The 20,542-nt window shown below is 52.8% G+C and overlaps 1 protein-coding gene across 5 annotated transcripts; it reads right to left on the reverse strand.

The window, feature by feature from the left end:
* Nucleotides 1-11,940: 11,940 nt before the first annotated feature.
* On the reverse strand, nt 11,941-20,234 carry TAGLN2 (transgelin 2). Of its 5 annotated transcripts, none has more exons than XM_032260831.1 (5): nt 20,115-20,234; nt 14,085-14,292; nt 13,470-13,644; nt 13,081-13,183; nt 11,941-12,757 (listed from the first exon to the last, which is right to left on the reverse strand). In XM_032260831.1, the coding sequence occupies exons 2-5, from the start codon at nt 14,262-14,264 to the stop codon at nt 12,616-12,618; spliced, it is 600 nt and encodes a 199-aa protein (XP_032116722.1). In that variant the 5' UTR covers nt 14,265-14,292; nt 20,115-20,234; the 3' UTR covers nt 11,941-12,615. The 5 variants fall into 5 exon arrangements, with proteins under 5 accessions (XP_032116722.1, XP_032116721.1, XP_032116719.1 ...); XM_032260830.1 differs by having other exon boundaries at nt 14,085-14,294; nt 20,118-20,219; XM_032260828.1 differs by lacking the exon at nt 20,115-20,234 and adding an exon at nt 19,117-19,248.
* Between the last annotated feature and the right edge of the window lie 308 nt (nt 20,235-20,542).

Raw genomic sequence — 20,542 nt, forward strand, 5'->3', positions numbered from 1 at the left:
CTGAGGCAGGAGGATCTCTTGAACCCAGGAGGTCAAGGCTACAGTGAGCTGAGATCGTGCCACCGCACTCCAGCCTGTGTGACAAAGTGAGATTCTATCTCAAAAAAAGAAAAGAGAGAGAAGAGAGAGAACATTTAGGGTTAATTACTGAACAGTGCTCTGAAATCACACAACTCATATAAAAAATTTAATACAGATTTCCCCAAACTGAAAACAATCATAAAAATTGACATGATTTACAAAAAAAGCTGTGAAGTGAAACATTCTAATCTGTAATAGAAGTGTTGATCAATCCATGCCTGTGATATTTATCTATCAATCAGTCAGTCAATCATCTACATATTTTTTTTTCATCCACCATTCCTGGCTCATAACTTGCATAGATAGTCTTTTGTTATAATGTTGGAGTGTCCTAGGCCTCAGAAGCAGGCCTCAGGAAACAGAATCGCTCTCTCTGATCTTCTTCTGCTCTCCTTTCATCTGCCCTAATCTGGCTGTGGCCCACAAGATCCTCATTCCAGACAGAATCATGCCCCATATCCTAGGTGAAGGAATGCTGCACAGAGAGACCAAGAAGAATCTCAACAGACAGGTCCTGTGGGGTTTTCCCCAATCGGTCTCTCTTTTTTTAATTTTTTTATATAGAGACGGGGTTTCACCATGTTGGCCAGGATGGTCTCGATCTATTGACCTTGTGATCCGCCCACCTCGGCCTCCCAAAGTCCTGGGATTATAGGCATGAGCCACCGCGCCTGGCTCCCAGTCAGTCTCTTAATATCAGATTATTCCCTTTTTGTCCAATCACGTTTCTACACAATGTCCAGGCTTCAGTCATGGCTATCCAACCAAGTCTCCATAAAAGGGTTGAGAGGACAGAGTTCGGGAGCTTCCAGATAGCTGAACACCTGGAGGTTCCTGGGGGTGGTGCAACCTGAGAGGGCATAGAAAGTCCACACCCCTTTCTCCAAACCTAACCCTATGTATCTCTTTAGCTGTATCCTTTACAATATCCCTTATAATAAATGAATGAATGTAAATGTCGCCCTGAGTTCTCTGAGCTGCTCCAGCAAATGAATCGAACCCAAAGAGGGGGTTATGGGAACTCCAACTTGAAGCTGGTCAGTAAGAAGTTCCTGACACCCAGACTTGTGACTGCTGTCTGAAGCGGAGAGCAGTTTTAGACGCTAAGGCCCCAACCTTTGGGATCTGACGCTATCTCCAGGTAGACAGCATGAGTCGCATTCAAGCTGTTATCCGCTGCAGAATCGACTGCTTGTTTGTTGGTGGGGACAAAACCCCCACATTTCATCACAGAAGTCTCCTGTCTGTCTTGATTGTTGTTGTTGAGTGAGAGAACAAGAAAAAGCATTTTGAGTGTAGAAAATAATATTAGAGGCCAGGTGGGGTGGCTCAAGCCTGTAATCCCAGCACTTTGGGAGGCTGAGGCGGGTGGATCACGAGGTCAAGCCATCGAGACCATCCTGGTCAACGTGGTGAAACCCCGTCTCTACTAAAAATACAAAAAATTAGCTGGGCATGGTGGCGCGTGCCTGTAATCCCAGCTACTCAGGAGGCTGAGGCAGGAGAATTGCCTGAACCCAGGAGGCGGAGGTTGCGGTGAGCCGAGATTGTGCCATTGCACTCCAGCCTGGGTAACATGAGTGAAACTCCGTCTCAAAAAAAAAAAAAAAAAAAAAGAAAATAATATTTGTCATATGAAGAGACAAAATATATGCAGGCAAAAATGCAACTGGGCGCGATAACTCACACCTGTAATCCCAGCACTTTGGGAGGCTGAGGCAGGCAGATCATCTGAGGTCGGGAGTTTGAGACCAGCCTGATCAACATGGAGAAACCCTGTCTCTACTAAAAATACAAAAAATTAGCCTGGCGTGGTGGTGCATGCCTGTAATCCCTGTTACTCTGGAGGCTGAGGCAGGAGAATCGCTTGAACCCAGGAGGCAGAAGTAGTGGTGAGCCGAGATCGCACCACTGCACTCCAGCCTAGGCAATAAGAGCAAAACTCTGTCTCAAAAAAAAAAAAAAAAAAGTAAGGATAAAACTACTGTATTTTCAAGTTGCTTCAAGCAGTTAATTCACACAAATCCTGTGTTACTTTTCTAGATCTTATGATGTTTATAGTATTTGCCAGGTTTTTAAAATTTGTAATTTGTCGTGAATTTATTATTCAAAACAAATGTTTACTTCTGTAATCTTGTCTTAATAATTTTGTGTTGTTTTTCACAAATGGAGCTTTCGAAATTGTATAAGCTTCATACCTCACAAAACCAGGGTCCACCCTGATAAGGAGGGAGGCAACCTTCTCCTTTTCAGCAAAACTTGGTTCAAAAATGCAGCCATAGGCCGGGCGCGGTGGCTCACGCCTATAATCCCAGTACTTTGGGAGGCCGAGGCAGGTGGATCACGAGGTCAAGAGATCGAGACCATCCTGGTCAACATGGTGAAACCCCGTCTCTACTAAAACTACAAAAAATTAGCTGGGCATGGTGGCACATGCCTGTAATCCCAGCTACTCAGGAGGCTGAGGCAGGAGAATTGCCTGAACCCAGGAGGCGGAGGTTGCGGTGAGCCGAGATCGCGCCATTGCACTCCAGCCTGGGTAACAAGAGCGAAACTCCGTCTCAAAAAAAAAAAAAAAATGCAGCCATATCTGGTGCTGCTGGGGACGGCAAGGGGGTGCCCTTACTCTCACCTCCCAACCTCGGCCAAGCTCTGCTCACTCTTCTCCTCACTGTTGTTTTCCAGCCTTTCTTTTCCCCATTTCTACTTCTTCGTCTTTAGAGTCCCTTTCCTTCCCCCAGGCTCTCATTTCCCTCTCCTCCTAGTTCTCTGTCCCATTTTCAGCCAGCTCTCTCTGCCCAGCAAGCAAGGACTGAGAACAGTGGTGAAAGTTTAGAGGCTAAAGATGCCTGAGAAAGAGGGCAGGTCCAGATTCTGGGTCCAGCTCTAACCCCACCTCAGGCTCCCTGATCCTTCCTACTCCCAGAGAAGTCTCAGGATAAAGCCTGATTGTCGGCCAGAGGCTGGGAGCTCAGAGCCAAGAGAGGAGCTGGGTGTGGAGGTGGGAGCAGAGCCCAGCAATCTTGGGCTGGACTTGGTCCTGGCACCTCTACTTCACAGCCACTAGACCTGGGTGCTGGTCACCCTGCTGGCCCAGAGGTGCTCCCCACTTGGTGCTTGGTGGAGGTGGAGGGACAGGAATTTTGACTCTCTGATGAATAAGCACATTTAAATGGGAGGAGCCTGGGAGACAAGGTCCAGCAGAGCCGTTTGGTTACAATGAAAAGTCTGGCCTGTTACTTGAGCGTGTCTCCTGTCTAAGTACAATGAGAAAGGAGACTGGTTCCCTGATTCCTGCTCTGTCCTTCCCACCCCCTTCCCTCCCCTCCTGTCCCCTGCCTTCTCCTCCTCTCTTCCCTGTCCCCTTTCTCTGAAATGCATTTAGGAAACTGCACCTCACAGTGCAGGGATCAGAGATACTGAAGCTGGATGTGAAGGAAGAAGAAGGAACTGGGATGGGGGTAGCAGGACCATAGATTTGGGATTTCGACCTTCCTGTGGCAGAGTCTGTGTAAGTGCATATAGCTCGTGTTAGTGATGGTCTATTTCTCTCAGGGTTCCTTTGAACTCCTTTGCTAGCTGCTGGGAATTCTCCAAGATAGGGGTCACCCCACTTCCTTTGGACCTGTTCACATTTCCCTACACAGCCTCTGCTCCCATTTTAGGAGTACCCCCCATAAAGGAATTCCGCGATGCCCATTTGGTCCTCAGTACAGCATTACTTCTTCTAGGCTTGGTTTCTAATCAATAATTCCATCTGGGCTATCCTAGAAGAAGCTCTCGCCAATTTGTGTTCCCTGGAGGAGCAAAGTGGAGAAGTGGTGACTGATTTTGGAGACAGATCAGCAGGGTTTGAACCCTGTCTCAGCCACTTAGAGGTGAGAGACCTTGGCTAACTTCCTGAACCACCTGGGCCTCGTTTCTCTATCTGTGAGATAGGGTCAGAGCCCCAAAGAAAGATATCATGAAGATAAGACCAGGCTGGAAAATCAATTTTCACAGTGTCTGGCTGTTTTCTTTGAGCTTCTTTCCCCCAGAGCATGGGAATATGGTGATGGGAGCGGGGGGTTATTTGTTCTTAATGTAATATAGGCACCAAAGGAATCAGACCATAAATCCTCCAAGTTGCATAGAGGCCTGAGAGGCTATTTCACTATTTTCATTATTCCCCTTCTTCCTGGAACACTCGAATTCTCAAAACTGCTTTCAATTCTTTGTAAATCAAAGTATGGCTGAAAACATAAACAAATACTTAAATGCATGAATTATTTTACTCAACTATTTCCTGCCTTCCCTTGTTCTTCAAAACTTTTTCTCTTTTCCATTCTTAAAGACTCTCAGGGCTTCCTGCTACCTTCTAGGAGACCCAGCATGGGCCACGGGGAGGGGCAGAGTCTGAAGAACAGGAAGAAATTTGCAGCCAAGGAGAATAAGTAGGGGTGAATAAAGCTGGGGCAGAGATGTCAGGGTGGGGATGGTAGTGACGAGCACTGAGGGGCACTGGAGGCCCTGGGTCTAGAGAGCAGAGGGAGGAAGGAGGAGAAAGGGGGACACAGGCCAGGCCACAGTATTACTGGTGCCCCTACTCCCAGGGAGGGGGAATTAGGCCACGAATGAGGAGTTGAAATGCCAGAATAATGACAGACAGAGCCCCAGGCTGACCAACCCCCTTCCCCACATTCCCACAGTGCAGCTATCTCTCAGACCAAAGAGAAAGACATTAACAAAATCTGCAGCCTCCTTGCCTTCTTGGAAACCACCTCTCCACCCTCCTGCCTGCCCCAAGTCCTTGGGCCAGCCTTGCCCTGGTGTCCTAGGCACGCCTCCACACGCCTGGCACCAGCTTCTCCTCCTACGTGACCCGCACAGGCCCTGGACAGGGTGGCGGATGCTGAGATAAGGCCAAGGAGGGGAAAACCGCCAAAGCCAGGAAGTTACACAGCCTGGTTCCCCTGGCAACCCAGCCACAGTCACCAAACAGTGCAGGGGGAGGGGGAGGGCCCACTCTTGTTCAAGGCCTCAAGGCCAGGCCTCACAGACCTCAAGTTTCTTGCTGGAGAAACTTCTCTCGTGAATCTCCTAGCTCGTCGTTGCCTAAGGATTATGGAGGAAGCCTGTTTGAATGCAAATTCAAGATGCCATGCTCACTACCTCTGCTGCAGATTCTCAGTCCATAGGTCTCAGAGGTCTAACTGGAATCTGCATTCCTTTTTTTTTTTTCATTCATTTAACACACTTATTTGTGGAAGGCCCTCTCTACCAGGCAGCATGTGGAGGTATGGCCGGGAATCAAGATAGTCCATGCAGAGACCACATCCCTCAGTGACCACTGGGTCTTGTGTCTCTATGACCAGACCACATGATGGAATCTGCATTTCTAACCAGCATCCCGGGAGATTCCAATGCTGGCAGTCTGAGGATGTCAATTAGAGAACAGAACAAGTTTCAAGAAGTTGAGACTCCTTGTAGCAGGGTTAGGAGAAAACAGAGGATGGGAGCTGGGGTATCCCACCATCCTGAGTCCACTGTAGGCTATAGCCAAACTCACATCCAGGGGTACACTTGACTTTGGGTATTTTCAACATCAAGTGAGTGACCAGGAGTCCAGAGACCCGGATTCTAATGCGTGCAGAACCAATTCAAAACAATGGACTTGAACTGAGCTCCTTCTGGGCCTGACACTATCTGCTCTGAGACCTGTGAGCCACACAAAGATACATAAGGCATGCTTTCTACTCCCAAGAGGACTGGGACCCTGAAAATCACTTACACTCGCTAGGCTTAGTTCTTCTCTTCTCTCTAAAGGGCATAAAACTACTAAAGCCTTACCAGGAGGAGATAAGCCTCTCGGGAATTAAGATATGCTAATGCCTTGAAAGTGAAAGTCTCAGGCATCATCCTGATGGTTGCCGTGGTTTTTATTGCTGGAGATAAGAGCCGGGCGCAGTGGCTCAAGCCTGTAATCCCAGCACTTTGGGAGGCCGAGGCGGGTGGATCACGAGGTCAAGAGATCGAGACCATCTTGGTCAACATGGTGAAACCCCGTCTCTACTAAAAAGACAAAACATCAGCTGGGCATGGTGGCGCGTGCCTGTAATCCCAGCTACTCGGGATGCTGAGGCAGGAGAATTGCCTGAACCCGGGAGGTGGAGGTTGCGGTGAGCCGAGATCACGCCATTGCACTCCAGCTTGGGAAACATGAGTAAAACTCCATCTCAAAAAAAAAAAAAAAGAGTTGGCTGTCTGAGGAGCATCTAGAAAGATCAGGGAGACTTGGGGACACAAACCCCCAGTTGCTGGATCCAGGCGCTCAACCTCAGGTACTCTCCATTAATTCCCATCTAAAGCTGCCAGATCCTCACTTGCCTCAGAGAAGTGGCAGCTGCAGAACTGAACTTCCTGCACGTCTTCCCAAACCTGACCTCTTCCTTCCTCCACTGTGGCCCTGGGCCTCCACTCACAGAGAAACCGCAGCTCAAGCCCTCTGCAGGCTGAACCCTTCCCCAGGGTCAGCCACCTCACAGGGGAGCCCTATGACAGGGTGACCAATAGCTTGGACTTCGGTGGTCAGAAGCTTAAATCTGGTTTTCCACTAGCTGGGTTCAGCAAGTTACTTTTATTCCCTTAGCTTCAGTTTCTTCATCTATAAAATGAGAGAAGGGCCAGGGGCAGTCCCAGCACTTTGGGAGGCTGAGGCAGGCAGATCACCTGAGGTCAGGAGTTCGAGACCAGCCTGGCCAACATGGTGAAACTCTGTCTCTACTAGAATACACAAATTATCCAGGCATGGTGGTGGGTGCCTGTAATCCCAGCTACTCGGGAGGCTAAGGCAGGAGAATTGCTTGAACCCGGGAGGCAGAAGTTGGAGTGAGCCAAGGTCGCGCTACTGCACTCCAGCCTGGGCGACAGAGCAAGACTTTGTCTCAGGTTTTGTCAACAGTGATGTAAAACAGTTGACCGTCCCAGTGTCTGAGGAGATGTTTATAGAACCCCTTCAGACCTACCCCCAACTCCAGTGATGTTGATCTGTCCTTACCTGAGCCCTGGTTCTCACTGTCACTCAGGCCTTTTTGCCCTTCCCCACTCCAGGCAGGAAAGATATAGACCCTCACCCCACACTGAAGCCTGACTTCTGACCACAAAGCCAGGGACTGCTCCTTTTTCCAGAACAGTCCCCCCATCCGGCTCTCCCACTACCCTGGGCTGATCAAGGGAGATGATCCCAGAGGTATGCCACCTCAGCTCCCCATGACGTCACCACCAGTCACCATCCAGAGCATTGAGAGGCAGACAGTAGTCCTCCCACAAAGCTCTATTTGCATTTCTCCAAAGGCACATGTCACGGGTTTCCTGAATTATTGTGGCTCCTATCTGTGTTGTATCTACAGAACTATGCACTCTTTGAGCAAAGAGATCGTGTATTAATAATCCACATCCCCCATAAAACCTGACATAAAGTAGGACCTCAATAACTGTTAAATGAATGAATATATGAATGAAAAAAATCAATGTGTATATGAGCATTCCCAGGCAGAACTGCCCATTTTCCTCTGCAACAAGATGCCATTTGTCCTATTATTGAAGACATTCCTCCTGACCCTTAAGAGATTCCAAAGGCTAATAACCTTCAGAGTCAAGAGGATCGTTTTTCCTTGTCTAATCTAAGTTTCTCTAGATGCAACTTTGGTGCATTTTCTTCTAATCTGCCTCCCTGGCCACTGGGACTAAAACCCATTTCTTCTCAAGAAGACAGTTATTAATTCACCCTTTTAGCCTTTTCTTCAACAAATTTAATCCCAGGCCCTTTATTGTTCCCTCCCTGGGGTCCTATCATCCAGCTCTTTCCCTGCTCCACTGCTCCTTGGGCCTTCTGCCAAGCTCTCAGAGGCCTCCTTCAGCGGTTGAGGCAGGAATGGGACATATTGTTCTCCACGGAGCCATGTACAAACACACAGTGGCCTACGCACACAGGACAAACACCTCTCTGCACCCATTATCCCCAATCCTTGGTAAACACATACTCATAGGCAGCCTCCACCCACAGTCACAGATTCATCTCCCCCCACCTGCACTCCCCCCAGCCCTGCGAATTCTCACACACCTGGATGCACACTCACACGCACATGAATAGGCTGCACAGAGCTACGCTTGTTACCCACAGGTGAGCCAAAATGGGTGGAGCATCTGAAACCCTCTTCCTCCTCCTCCTCCTCCTCCTCTCTGCCTCCCTTCCCCAGCTCTCCTTTCCATTGGCCACCATGAGCCAAGCCTACCTTCCCTCCACCTCCCTGGTGATTTTCCACTTCCAGGCTGAAGGCAAGGAACAAATAAACTGAAGCTGGTTCTCCCTCTTCCTCCTGCCCTCCTCCCATTCTTTTTTCCCCAAATCCTCAAATCACCTTCCATTGAGAGAGAGTTGTGGGGGAAGAAAAAAATCATCTTCCATTTATCCAGAGCATGCACTCCACCCTCCAACCTCCTCTCCTCTGTCCGTAGGAAATGCAGCTTCTCGGGCTTTTATTCTTTGGAAATGTATAATCTGGAAGCATTGGAAGCAGGCAGATGAGCTGGGCTTTATCTCAGATCTGATGGCAGGCTGGGTTGGTAGGCCCTTGGGCTGGCTGGGCACTATGCTGCCAAGCCAGGGGACAGAGGAGCATGAGGGTGGTATCGTGCTCATTCATTCGTTCAGCAAATATTTATCCAGCACCTACAACATGCCAGCCACTACTCCACATGAGCAAAACCAACAAAAGCCTGCTTTCTTGTAGTGTACATTCTATGGGAGGGGACAGAAAATAAATAGGTAAAAAAATATTGGGTGTCAGGTAGTGATAAAAGCAAGCAGGAGCGGAGCACCAGGTGCAGGCTGAGGGTGGAGTGTGCAGTTTTAAATGAGGTGATCAGGGAAGGTGACATCTGAACAAAAACCTGAAGGAGATAAGGAGCAACTGGGGGTGAGACCTGGAAGGAGATAGTTTCAGGCGGCGGCAGCAGCCCTGCAAGGGCAGAGTGTTAGGAGACACCTGATAGGGAGTTGAACAATGAGAACACATAGACACAGGCAGGGGAGCAAGACGCACCGGGGCCTGTGGTGGGGAAAGCGGTGGGTGTGGGGCTTAAAACCTAGGTGATGGGTTAATAGGTGGAGCAAACCACCATAGCACACGTACACCTATGTAATAAACCTGCACATTCTACACATGTATCCGGAACTTTAAAAGAGAGAGAGAGACTGCCACCGCGGGGAGCCATGGAGAATAAGGTATTGGGAGATGGCAAGAAAAGGCAGAATCATACACAGGCTGGGGCCTGGTCTGGGCTTCTGGGCCTCAAGTGGGGTCAGAGATGAGAGAGGCCGAGTTGGGGATGAAATTGTGACCTCAGGTGAGACAAAATACTAAAAAGCAGACAAACAGAAAGCAGAACAAAATGCTGGGATGCCAGCGGAGGCCGGTTCCAGAAGGAATCAGCAGCTGAGTCTGCAGTTAGATGGAGTAAGGGGACACTGAGATTCCTTACAAGGCTTGGGTGGTGGTGGGTGCAGCTAGAAGAAAGGCGAGCCCCACAGATGAGCACCTCTCAAATCCAGCCGGTGTCTTTCTTGAAAATAAACTATTCCAGGGAGTGGGGATAGGGTCACTCAACAGGGTGGGGGCGAAGGGCGTGACACTGCCAGCATCAGCTTCCTCTCAGCCCAGGGTCCACACACAAATGTTCTACATTTTATTCCCCACACTTCCATTTCCTGAGCACTGTGTGCTCACAGTCCCCGTGCAAGGCGCCTTCCGCGGCTCATCTGATCCTCACGGCAACTTCACGAGGGAAGAACTATCACCTTCAGCTTGCAGATGAGCACCTGCCACCCACCACCACCTCTGTCCCCTAGTCCCTCCACAGCTTCACTTCATGCTGAGTCTAGAACTGCACGGGCTAGCTGGGTTCAGAGCCAGGTTGATTGGATGCAAATCCCTGCTCCTCCCTTAATTGCTTTGTGGCCCTGGGCACGTTCCTTGGCCCTTCTGAGACCCAGCCTCCTCATCTGAGAACAAAATGGGGAACATATGACAGTGGTATCCACCTCCTGGGCATTTGTGAGAGTCTTCTGGGAGAAGGCAGTGGTTCTCGGTGCTGACACGGTAACAAACGGCATTTCTCAGAGTTGTGAGGCATGTGGCCAAAAATTTATAGCTATAAATAGTTAAACCAGGGAAGGTGACGGTTTGTTGTTCTAGTATAAATAGCGAATTCAATGTTTTCTCTGCGATGACATCACTAGCATTCCACAAAGCCTTCCTGAATGGGAGATAAAGGATCTAATCCCCTGGGAATTTGCCCATAGGCTGCAGCCTATCTTATCTGTGCCACAGTCTGTGAGAGCGCAGCAAGCAAGCAAATACAGCCCCTCCCAAGGTGTGGCATGGCGTGGCGTGGCGTGGCGTGGCGTGGAGCCAAGGCTGACAGCCATGGCTATGGAACACAGGCAGGGGGCCTGGCCCCTAGTGGGTGCTTCTTGGAAGAGGGAGCATCCGAGAAACAGGGGAGCAAAAGGGGAGAAAATAAAAGCTCTGGTTATAAACCTGTTTCCCTCAGGCACAGGGTCCTGAATTTCTCCTCCTAGGGAGACAGAGATAAAACCTTTCTACTTTAGTAGAAAGGGGGAGAGGGGCAAGGAAGGCTGATGGGGCTGGAACCTAATGTCAGGCTGGCCCAGGGCGCCTGAAATTCCCCCTGGGGAGACACAGGGTCTGATTGGGAAGCCTTGGGGTGAAGGTAATACCTAGAGATTAGAAACTGTGGTTGGGGCTGGGCGTGGTGGCTCACAAGCCTGTAATTCCAGCACTTCCGGGAGGCGGAGGCTGGGGTGTTGGGAGATGGCAAGAAAAGGTGGAACCATGAGGTCAGGTGAATCGCTTGAGGTCAGGAGTTCGAGACCGGCCTGGCCAATGTGGTGAAACTCCATCTCTACTAAAAATACAAAAATTGGCTGGGCATAGTGGTAGGCACCTGTAGTCCCAGCTACTTGGGAGGCTGAGGCAGGAGAACTGCTTGAACCCGAAGGCAGCAGTTGCTGTGAACTAAGTGGCGCCACTGCCCTCCATCCAGCCTGGGTGTCAGAGCCAGACTGTGTCTTAAAAAGAAAAAAAAAAAGAAAACTATGGGTAGTACACTCATGTTTGGGTCAGGGATAGGCACTGGAGACAACTTGACCCAAAACTGACGGATCTTGGCCCTAGGCTACCCACCTAGAAAGGAGGCTCTGCCACTAGTCCCTCCCAGGCATGTAATTCACAGGTGCTTAGGATCAATCAATAAGGCTCCTTCCCTCCAGCCACCACCACCAACTCCCTCCTGCTCATTCCCCAGCTTTCCGCTTCCCTCACCACTGCAGCCCCCACCCTCAGCCCCACACAGGTCCGGCCAACTCCAGCACAGACCACCTCGTCCCAAGCCTGCCTGAGGGCCTCTCACCTGGAAACAGCTGCCCTTGCCAGGATTCATGGCAGTGCCAGCAGCCAGCCCCACCCTCCTAGTGACTGAGAAGCTGTTCTGGCTGTAGAGGCAGACCCAGCCAGAGGAAGTAGGCAGGATTACCCAATTCCATTGACTAGAAAGGGCCTTACCTCCCTATGGACACTGTCTACGGTATAGTCTTCATTCAGCTGTGAGATCCTATCCCCACCTCAATTCCAACCCACCCTCCCCTAAACCAAGTGAGAATGGGGATGGGAGGAAGCTGAAGATGGGGGTTCGCACTGCAAACTCTCACCTCTGCCCTCCTTCCGGCATCACTCACTGCACTTTGCCAGTATTCCTCCCTTCCCCACAGTGGCACAGTGGTCCCAGACACCGCCAGAGTCCATTCGAAAAAGACAAATTCTTTTTATTTAAATCAACAAACTCATCTTCCTCAAGCCCCAGACCATAGTAGACAGCCCTCCCTCTCCATCCCCTCACCCCACCCCTTAGCCACAGTGAGGGGAATGGAAAATGAGAATGAGGGCCTCTGCCAGGGAAGGCTGCCCCAGATGTGTGGTGAGCACAGTCAGTGCAGCTGTGGCTGGGGCAGCAGCTGCCACAGGCTCCTCCCTATAAATTAAGTTCCTGCAGCCAGCCACAGCTGCGGGAGAAGCATGCTTGTAGAAGCAAGGCAAGTCCAGCATCAGAAAGCGGAGGCAGCATCACTGACGCTCAGCCATGGATGGATGGAGGGCACAGAGTCAGGGACAGAGCAGGCCAGGAGAGAGGAGAGGCATGGTGGTGGGGGTGCTGAGGCCCCTACATTTTGGTCCCAGGGGAAAAGAAGAGCCCAGATGGTCCAGTTTTGATGGGTATGGGGTAGGGAATGTATTAGTAAGCTGGGGGGAGGGGCTGCCAATAGGCACCCCAGAGGTGACAGGACAGGCTGAACCCCCACCCTAACAGAAGGGAGCTTGAGAGCTCTGGGGCTCTCTGGGAATGTCACTGCTAAAATATATATCTACATATATATTAACCATTCGTGGGAGGGCAGGGGCAAGGCCTGTGGCGGGATCAGAGGATCTGGCGTGGCATTCCGTAGCCGGTCATGCCTGCCTGAGATGCCCCGCGGTTGGTGCCCATCTGTAACCCGATCACGTTCCTGCCCTCTTGCAGCTGGTTGTCCGAGAAGTTCCGAGGATTCTCCTTGGATTTCCTGCATGGCAAGGGAGAGCTGGTTAGGAGGAGGTCACAGGCTGCCCTAGTAAATCCCTTCCCTGGACAGAGCGCAGGCTTTGCTATTGACTCAAGGACTGGTGCCAGCTCTGCCCTCAAGAGCCATAAGCTCTCTGAAGTCGCCTCCTCATCTGTCCAAAGGGACAATCACTTGCCATGCCAGAGGGTATTGTGAGGATTAAGTAAGATGAGGAATGTTCTGAAAGTGCTTTGTAAAGGGCCAGCTGCTACTGAGATTACTTATTTCCCAGGGACAGGGGCTGGGCACCTGCCGGACCCTGAGGCTGCCCCAGCAATACTTACTTAGGGAACCAATTGGGATCCCCAGAGAAGAGCCCATCATCCCGGGCTACTGCCAGCCCACCCAGATTCATCAGCGTCCGCTGCACACAGGCCATGTTCTTTCCTGGGAAGGAGAATGGGAATGTGTCAGCCTCCACAGGGTCCTGGATGCCAGGATTCCACCTCTATCACTAAGTCAGCAGGCCTAGCTTCCTAATTATTTTTACAATTCATTTCCATACTCTTCTCCATATTCCAGCCCGCAATATGACCAAGTCCTCCAGGAAACACAAACACACCCCTCTTTCTCCTCAGGGAGCCAGAAAACAGTCCCTTCTCCCTGGTCAAGAGGGCCCAGCCCCATCTCTGGTCTCCTGGATGACAGGCCCCAGACCCTGGCCCTGTCCCACCTTCCCAGAGGTCCACGGTTTGGAAGATGTCAGTGGTGTTAATGCCATAGCGCTCGGCTGCTTGCAGGAACTGAGAGATCTGCTCCATCTGCTTGAAGGCCATGGTGGAGGCCTGGATCTTCTTTACAGGGGCCTGCCCCTCGGGGTACAGTGCATTAATGAGCTCACATAGCACCTGGATGAGGACAGCAAAGGTGAGAGCATGCCTACCTACCACAGCTCAGCGTGCACCACCCTCAGAACCAGAGCCAAGGAACCAGAGAGGCTCCTGTCCTGCCTGAAGACAGCTCAGCCTCTTTCACTAGGGTAAGCCTCAGGGTCCTTCTTGCCAGCCTCCTGCCTTCAAGCCCAGAGTGAAAAGCCGGTTTCTAGTCTTTCCTCACTAATACACTCTCCCACAGTTCTTTCCTTAGAGCATTCACCCTTACCCTCCACTCCATGGGAAGGGAGGAAGGCATGGGCCCCCTCACATCCTCGACAAAGACCTTCAGGCTGAGGAAGAGGCTGGGACTTCTGTGCTCTCAGCCTTCCCCTCTGCAGGTTAAACAATCCCCAGTCCGCTGGGCCCAGGCCTGCTCTGCCCGCACTTCTAAGCCAGTGGGGCCCAGCTCTCACCGTGCCATCCTTAAGCCAGTTCTGGAAGTTCTCCCGCCCAGGTTGGGGCCGGCCCACATCCTTTCGGCACTGGGTGGTGATCCACTGGATTAGGATCTGCTCCAGGTCTGCGTCATATTGCTTTTCAATCTTCTGCTGCACCTCCCGGCTCAGGCCATATGCAGGTCCCCTGTTGGCCATTCCAATGGGTGGCGGTGGCTGTGGGGAGCTAGAGAGAGGACACACCCGGGCCTTTGGTCAACACCTTGCAGTCTTGGGGAGTGGGGAATTCAGGAATTCTGCCTGCCATATCCCCCAGGGTGAGCCCCAAGGCTGAGGACCAGAACTGCGGCCAAATGCAACTCTGCTCTTTAATAGCCCTGGAAAAGAGAATGATTTGGGGAGAGGAGGAAGAATGTGGAACCATTTGGGAAACTGGTTGGATCTACTCTCACTCAATCTCTGGGTTTTCTTTGCTTCTTTTTTTTAACCATCTAGGTTGGTGCAAACCACTGGATTTTAACTGAGCACCTACTATTTGTGCCAGGGATTGTGAAAGAGAAAGAAGTCGCTGGTCCTCAAGTACCCACAGTGCCATCAGGGAAACACAGCGAGTACATATGAACGGGTAAGGACTGCACACAAAGAATACTGAAGTTTACAGTTCAGATCACATGTTGTAGGAATTAAAAGAAGCAGATGGGCAGAAGCAGCCTGGGAGAGCTTTCTGGAAGAGGTAGGCCTGAATAGGTCCTTGAGGGATTTCAGCAAGGAAAAGAAATTGCCTACGAGAAACCAGGCAATAAAAACAAATTCTAGGGCAGGGCCCAGTGGCTCACGCCAGTAATCACAACACTTTGGGAGACCGAGGCAGGTGGATGATCACAAGGTTAGGAGATCGAGACCATCCTGGCTAACACAGTGAAACCCCGTCTCTACTAAAAATACAAAAAATTTGCCAGGCATGGTGGCTCGTGCCTGCAGTCCCAGCTACTTGGGAAGCTGAGGCAGGAGAATTGCTTGAACCGGGGAGGTGGAGGTTGCAATGAGCCAAGATCATACCACGGCACTCCAGCTTCAGCAACAACAGCAAAATTCCGTCCCAAAAAAAAAAAGAAAAAAGAAAAAAAAAAATTCTACTTTCCCTTCTAGGAGCTATGATAGGCAGAATCATAGCCCCTTAAAAGTGTCCATGTCCTGCCGGGCGGGTGGCTCACGCCTGTAATCCCAGCACTTTGGGAGGCCGAGGCGGGTGGATCACGAAGTCAAGAGATCGAGACCATCCTGGTCAACATGGTGAAACCCCGTCTCTACTAAAAATACAAAAATCAGCTGGGCCTGGTGGCGCGTGCCTGTAGTCCCAGCTACTCAGGAGGCTGAGGCAGGAGAATTGCCTGAACCCAGGAGGCGGAGGTTGCGGTGAGCCGAGATCGTGCCATTGCACTCCAGCCTGGGTAACAAGAGCGAAACTCCGTCTCAAAAAAAAAAAAAAAAAAAAGTGTCCATGTCCTAATTCCCAGAGCCTGTGGATATGTTACCTTACATGACAAAAAGGGACTTCATAGATGTGATTAAGATCTTGAGAGGGGGAGATTATCCTGGATCACCCAGATGAGCCCAGTGTAATCACAAGGGTCCTTACTAACTGAAAGTGGGAGACAGGTGAGTCAGAGTGGGACAGAGTAACAATGAAAGCAGAAGTTGGAGTCACACAGGGTCAAGAACCAAGCAATGCAGGTGGCCTCCAAAAGCCAGAAAAGGCAAAGAAATGGATTCGCCCGAAACCCCCTACAAGGAACACAGCCCTGCCAACACCTGCATTTTAGCCAGTGAGACCCCTGTTGAAGTCTGTAGAGCTGTACGATACTGTATTTGCGTTGCTTTAAATCCCTAAGCTTGTACCAATTTCTTACAGCGGAGATAGGGAACTAATACAGGAGCCCTGGGTGATATTTTGGGGGAAAGCTGGGAAGAGAGGGCAGGATGGGGAAATACACAGGAGGGTTTCTTTAACTGACTTGGAGGACCTTGATTAGCAAGAACTGGGTGGTTTCCCAACCACCAATGGCCTGAGTCGGTCAGCCTCACTGTGGCAGTGTGTTCCCATCCAACACCGCACCACCTGGGTCTGACACTCAGAGGCTGAGCAAGACCCAGGCATGCTACTGATGCCAAGGGAGCCAAGCACCGAGAAGGGGCACAGTCCCCGTTTTCTGTCCCATCCCCACCCTCGTTTGGTCTTTCTTCTCCAAAACAGAGCTAGCTGTCAGGCTGCTCATGAAAGGGGACCCCCAGGACAGGCATCTTCGTTCAGGGCAGGAAAGAGAGCCACCCCTTCTTTATTTTTGAGACGGAGTCTTGCTCTGTCGCCATGCTGGAGTGCAGTGGCTCAATCTCAGCTCACTGCAACCTCCATCTCCCAGGTTCAAGTGATTCTCCAGCCTCAGCCTCCCGAGTAGCTGGGACTACAGGCACGTGACACCACGCCCAGCTAATTTTTACATTTTTAAATTTAAATTAATTTTTACATTTTACATTTTTAAAGATGAGGTTTCACCATGTTGGCCAGGATGGTGCCAGGATGGTCTTGATCTCTTGACCTCGTGATCCGCCTGCCTCAATCTCCTAAAGTGCTGGGATTACAGGCATGAGCCACCTCGCCCAGCCGAGAGCCACCCCTTCTAACCACATCTGGCTCCAGGCCAGGTCAGCCTTCAGGGATGAAGCCACTCTGGCTCCCGCTCTCCCACACACTCAGGTTAAACAGTCTCACTACCCCCTCAGCAGGCCTTGGGGCTCTGCAAAATACAAGGGGACCAGCGTGCCTCAAACCCTCAACACCTCTCAGTCACAGAAGCCGGGTGGCGGGCCAGTCCCTCCCATCCCGACTCCAACATGGCTGCTCCTTTCCACCCCAGCTTATCAAGCTGCACATTTCCGGCATATCCTCCCCGAAATCAGTTATTTTTAAACCTCATTAAGAGCAACTCACCCCCTCCACTTCCCCCAGCCCAAAAGCTGGGCTAGATAAGTGTCAGTCTGGGCCTTGACCCAAAGTGCCAGGCACCCACACCATTAGCTGGGGGAAGGCAGGTGGGGTGGGGTGGCTGAGGTCTGAAGAGAAAGTTTCTACGGCCACTCTGCCATAGAAACCTCTAAGCTCTGATGCACGGGGAATGGCTGGAAGACAGGTAAGAGGAGGAAGGGGCTAAGGGCTACTACCACCAGTGAGCCCCCTTGCTGCAGCCCGGTTCCACACCTCTCTTCTGGGTGCTGTGCTCTAGTCACCTGGGTCTCTCAGGGACGTGTTTCCAGGGACCAAGTGGCCTGAGGCTCAGGAATTACCATGGCACAGGTAAAGAAGGGCAGGACAATGATTAACCTAGACACTGGGGATAAGAGCAGAGAAGAGACTGAAGCCAGACTCTTCCAGGGCCCCGAACCCCCAAGGCAGGACAAACTTGGCCTCCCAGACCCACCACTGGGTGGAAAGCGGAGGCTGAGGGCCCCCCGCCCCCACTCCGGGGCCTGGACACAGCTGGCAGGGTCACGGCCTCCAGCTGCAGTGTGTCTGCTCCACTCCGGGGCCACTGCCCTCCAGCTCTGAGGTGCCAGAGCCACAGGGCGGAGTCCTGAGAAGGGGCAGTTCCAGCCAGGCCAGCAGCTGTTTCTCCTCCCCACCCCCACGGGCAGGCAGGAGCTGATGGGCTGCGGCTGCTGGAGCTGGGAAGGTCCAGCCTAGGGACCCCCAGGGGACCTGCCCCTGCCCTCCCTAAATCATAGAGAAAACAGCAAGCAAGTTGCCTACCAGGGTGGGGAGAAGAGATATGCCCAACCGCAAGACAGGTGTGGGGGACCCCCAGAGCTGGGGAGCCCAAGGGAAGGCGGCGGCTGAACAACGTGGGGGATGGGCTGGCAGCGAGCAATCTAAACCCTAGTGCTACAGCAGCCGGGAGAACAACCCTCACCCTCACCCTGGAGTTACAATAGGCGGGAAACGGGGAGGGGCCACGCCAGGCACTCGGCCCCACCCAGACCCTGGGCTGGAAGCTTACCTCACCAAAGCCAAAGCCAAAGAAAAGGCGGACGTGGGTGGGGGAGGGGAGACTTCGGGGTTCTTGGCTAGGGTGTTTAATTGGGAAGACAAAGGGACTCCCATCCTCCGTGCAGATGGGACACCGGGTAACTTCCCAACTCAGATTTGGGGCAGGGACTGTTCTCAAACAGCACAGTGAGGGCACCAGCCACAGGCAGCAGCAAGGATGGGGGGCGGCCCACAGTTAAGGGAACCACCGTAGGGCAGCCCCTAACCACCAAGAGTCAGGAGCAGAAGAGAAAGCTGAGGCCACACAAACAGGAAGCTCCAAGGCTTGCGTGGGAGGAGGGATGAGGTGGGGGCCGTTGCCATGGCTTCTGTATACCAAACACAGTGTTGGAGGCTGGGTGGGGGCCCCGGGCAGAAACACCCGCTGCACACAGACATTGTGGTGAGCAGGCTGTGAGTACGGGGGCAGAAGTGGGATCGTCCCAGCAGTGCCCCGGTGTAGCCAGGTGCAAGGAGTTCCTCCAGGAGGCAGCTACAGTGGGAGCGGACAGCATGTGGGGGAGATAGGAAATGACCCGCGTTGGGCAAGAAGCAGGCGCAGGAAGCAGTTCAGGAGAAGAAATGCCCTGGGAAGGAAAAGCGTGTTCTGAGCTAGAGAACCCACAACTGAAAATTCTGGAGGGAGAAGGGATGGAATGAGAACGGGTTGTGGGGGGAGTTTGGCAGGGAGGAGGGCCCGGGCAGAGGCCTTGGGGTGAGGAAGGGAGTTGCTGTCGGACAAAACCTATTTGTTGGTTCTGGAATGGTAGGGCCCTACTGGGCCCGCCCTGCCTTGGCCTCCTCTGCAGTTTTAGGTCTCCCTTGCAGTGGGGAGGAGAAACTGGGAGGGGGCTGGAGATGGAGCGCCACCGCCGTCTGGTGCTTTGGAGTTAGAGAGAAAACTGCGGGGAGTCCCGTCCCAGCCACAGGTCTACCACATCGGATCCCACACTCCATCCCCACTCTCACCCCGTTTCTCTGCCCCACAGATACCAACTGCCCGCAGAACTCCCAGGACACCGGCTCCAGGTGGCCCCAGGAGGCCCGCGGCGCAGGAGGAGGCGGCAGTTCACTTCCGCTCCCGCAGGTCCGGCCCCCCGGCCGCCGCCCCCACCCCCACAACCACACCCTGGGCCGTTACAACACATGAGTCACCCACCGCCCTCCCACCGCTGGGGTGACGCAGTGGTCTGGGCAGCCCGCCCGCACGCCCGCGGCCACCACCGGCTTTCCCAGCAGCAGGGGGCACCCAGTGGGGGCAGCGGCACTCCGACTGGGGTAAAAGCCGCCATCCCTACCCCCACAACCTCACCCAGGCAGGACACCCCGGGGCGCAGTCAGGGCTGCAGCACCCAGACCCCCGAGGGAGGTCCGCGGACTGTCAGAGATGACTGGAGCTTCACAGAAAGTCACCGTGCGACCCAAGCACAGCTCTCCACCCCCAGCCCGTGACCTCGAGTCCCCAGAACAGCAAGCTAGCAGGAGCAGGAATGAAAAGGGCGGCCTCGGGGACGCAGAGGGCACGCAGTGCCCACACGTGCTCCTGGAACCAGGAAGTGAAGGGTCGCGCGGGAAAGCCCGGGAGCACGAGCTGGGCCAGGGCCGGCGCCGGGACTCGGGTTCACTCGGGGCCAGCCAGCTAATGTCCGACGCCCTTTTTTCCCCTCGTCCCACTGAGGACTCGGCGATGGAGCCCGTGGGTGGGGCTCAGTCCCCGAGTCCCTGCTCCGGACGGACGCCCCGTCTGTGCACAGGCTCACCTCGCCTGACCTCGTCGTCCAACAACGTCGGGTCAGGACTTGGGGACAGGACCTGACAGCACGGGGAGGGGTAAAGCAGTCACCGCACCCTTGCCTGGTGCCAGCCCCTGATCCCGGAGGTCGCTGGAGCAAGTCCAAAGCGCTGGCTTCTTGCTTTCTACAGTCTACGCACATCCCCCCCACCCCCGTCCCCCTCGAGCTGCTCACCGTTCGAGCAGACTGGAGAGCTGCGAACTCACTCAACGCAGGGGCTGCAGCTGCAAGTGGTGCGCCCAGCCCGGCCGGGGGTTTTCAGGAGGGTCCGCCTCAGACGGGGCGGACCCGGGGCGGGGCAAGGGCCAAGAAGGTTTAAAGGCGCCGCAGCGCAGAAGACGGGAGGACTGCTTGAGGGAGAGGGACAGTGGACCAGAACAAGGGTTAAAGGTTCGGGGAGTCTGGACCTACAGAAGCAGCTGCAGTGGTCTCCATCCTGGAGAACCTCAGCCTCCACCGGGAGCCCTTAGACTTGTGCCACAGTAGGAAACTTTCTGCCTAGAAAGTTAGCTAAAGGCTGTGGGCGTGTTTATGTGGGAAGAAGCCTCCTAGTTTAGAGGCTGGCAAGGTAAACGAAAGCACAGGAAGACCTTCCCCGACCC

This window comes from Sapajus apella, unplaced genomic scaffold (assembly GCF_009761245.1).
Source record: "Sapajus apella isolate SASKATOON/1434 unplaced genomic scaffold, GSC_monkey_1.0 scaffold119, whole genome shotgun sequence".
Classification (NCBI taxonomy): domain Eukaryota; kingdom Metazoa; phylum Chordata; class Mammalia; order Primates; family Cebidae; genus Sapajus; species Sapajus apella.

What these genes read in the sequence shown, in the direction of transcription:
- TAGLN2 (XM_032260829.1), bottom strand. Translation starts at nt 18,222, where the DNA reads ATGGGAGTCCCTTTGTCTTCCCAATTAAACACCCTAGCCAAGAACCCC. An exon ending in TTGGCTTTGGCTTTGGTGAG is followed by an intron (nt 14,293 to 18,118) that starts GTAAGCTTCCAG and finishes TCCTCTCTCTAG; the next exon opens with CTCCCCACAGCCACCGCCAC. An exon ending in GATCCCAATTGGTTCCCTAA is followed by an intron (nt 12,758 to 13,080) that starts GTAAGTATTGCT and finishes CTTGCCATGCAG; the next exon opens with GAAATCCAAGGAGAATCCTC.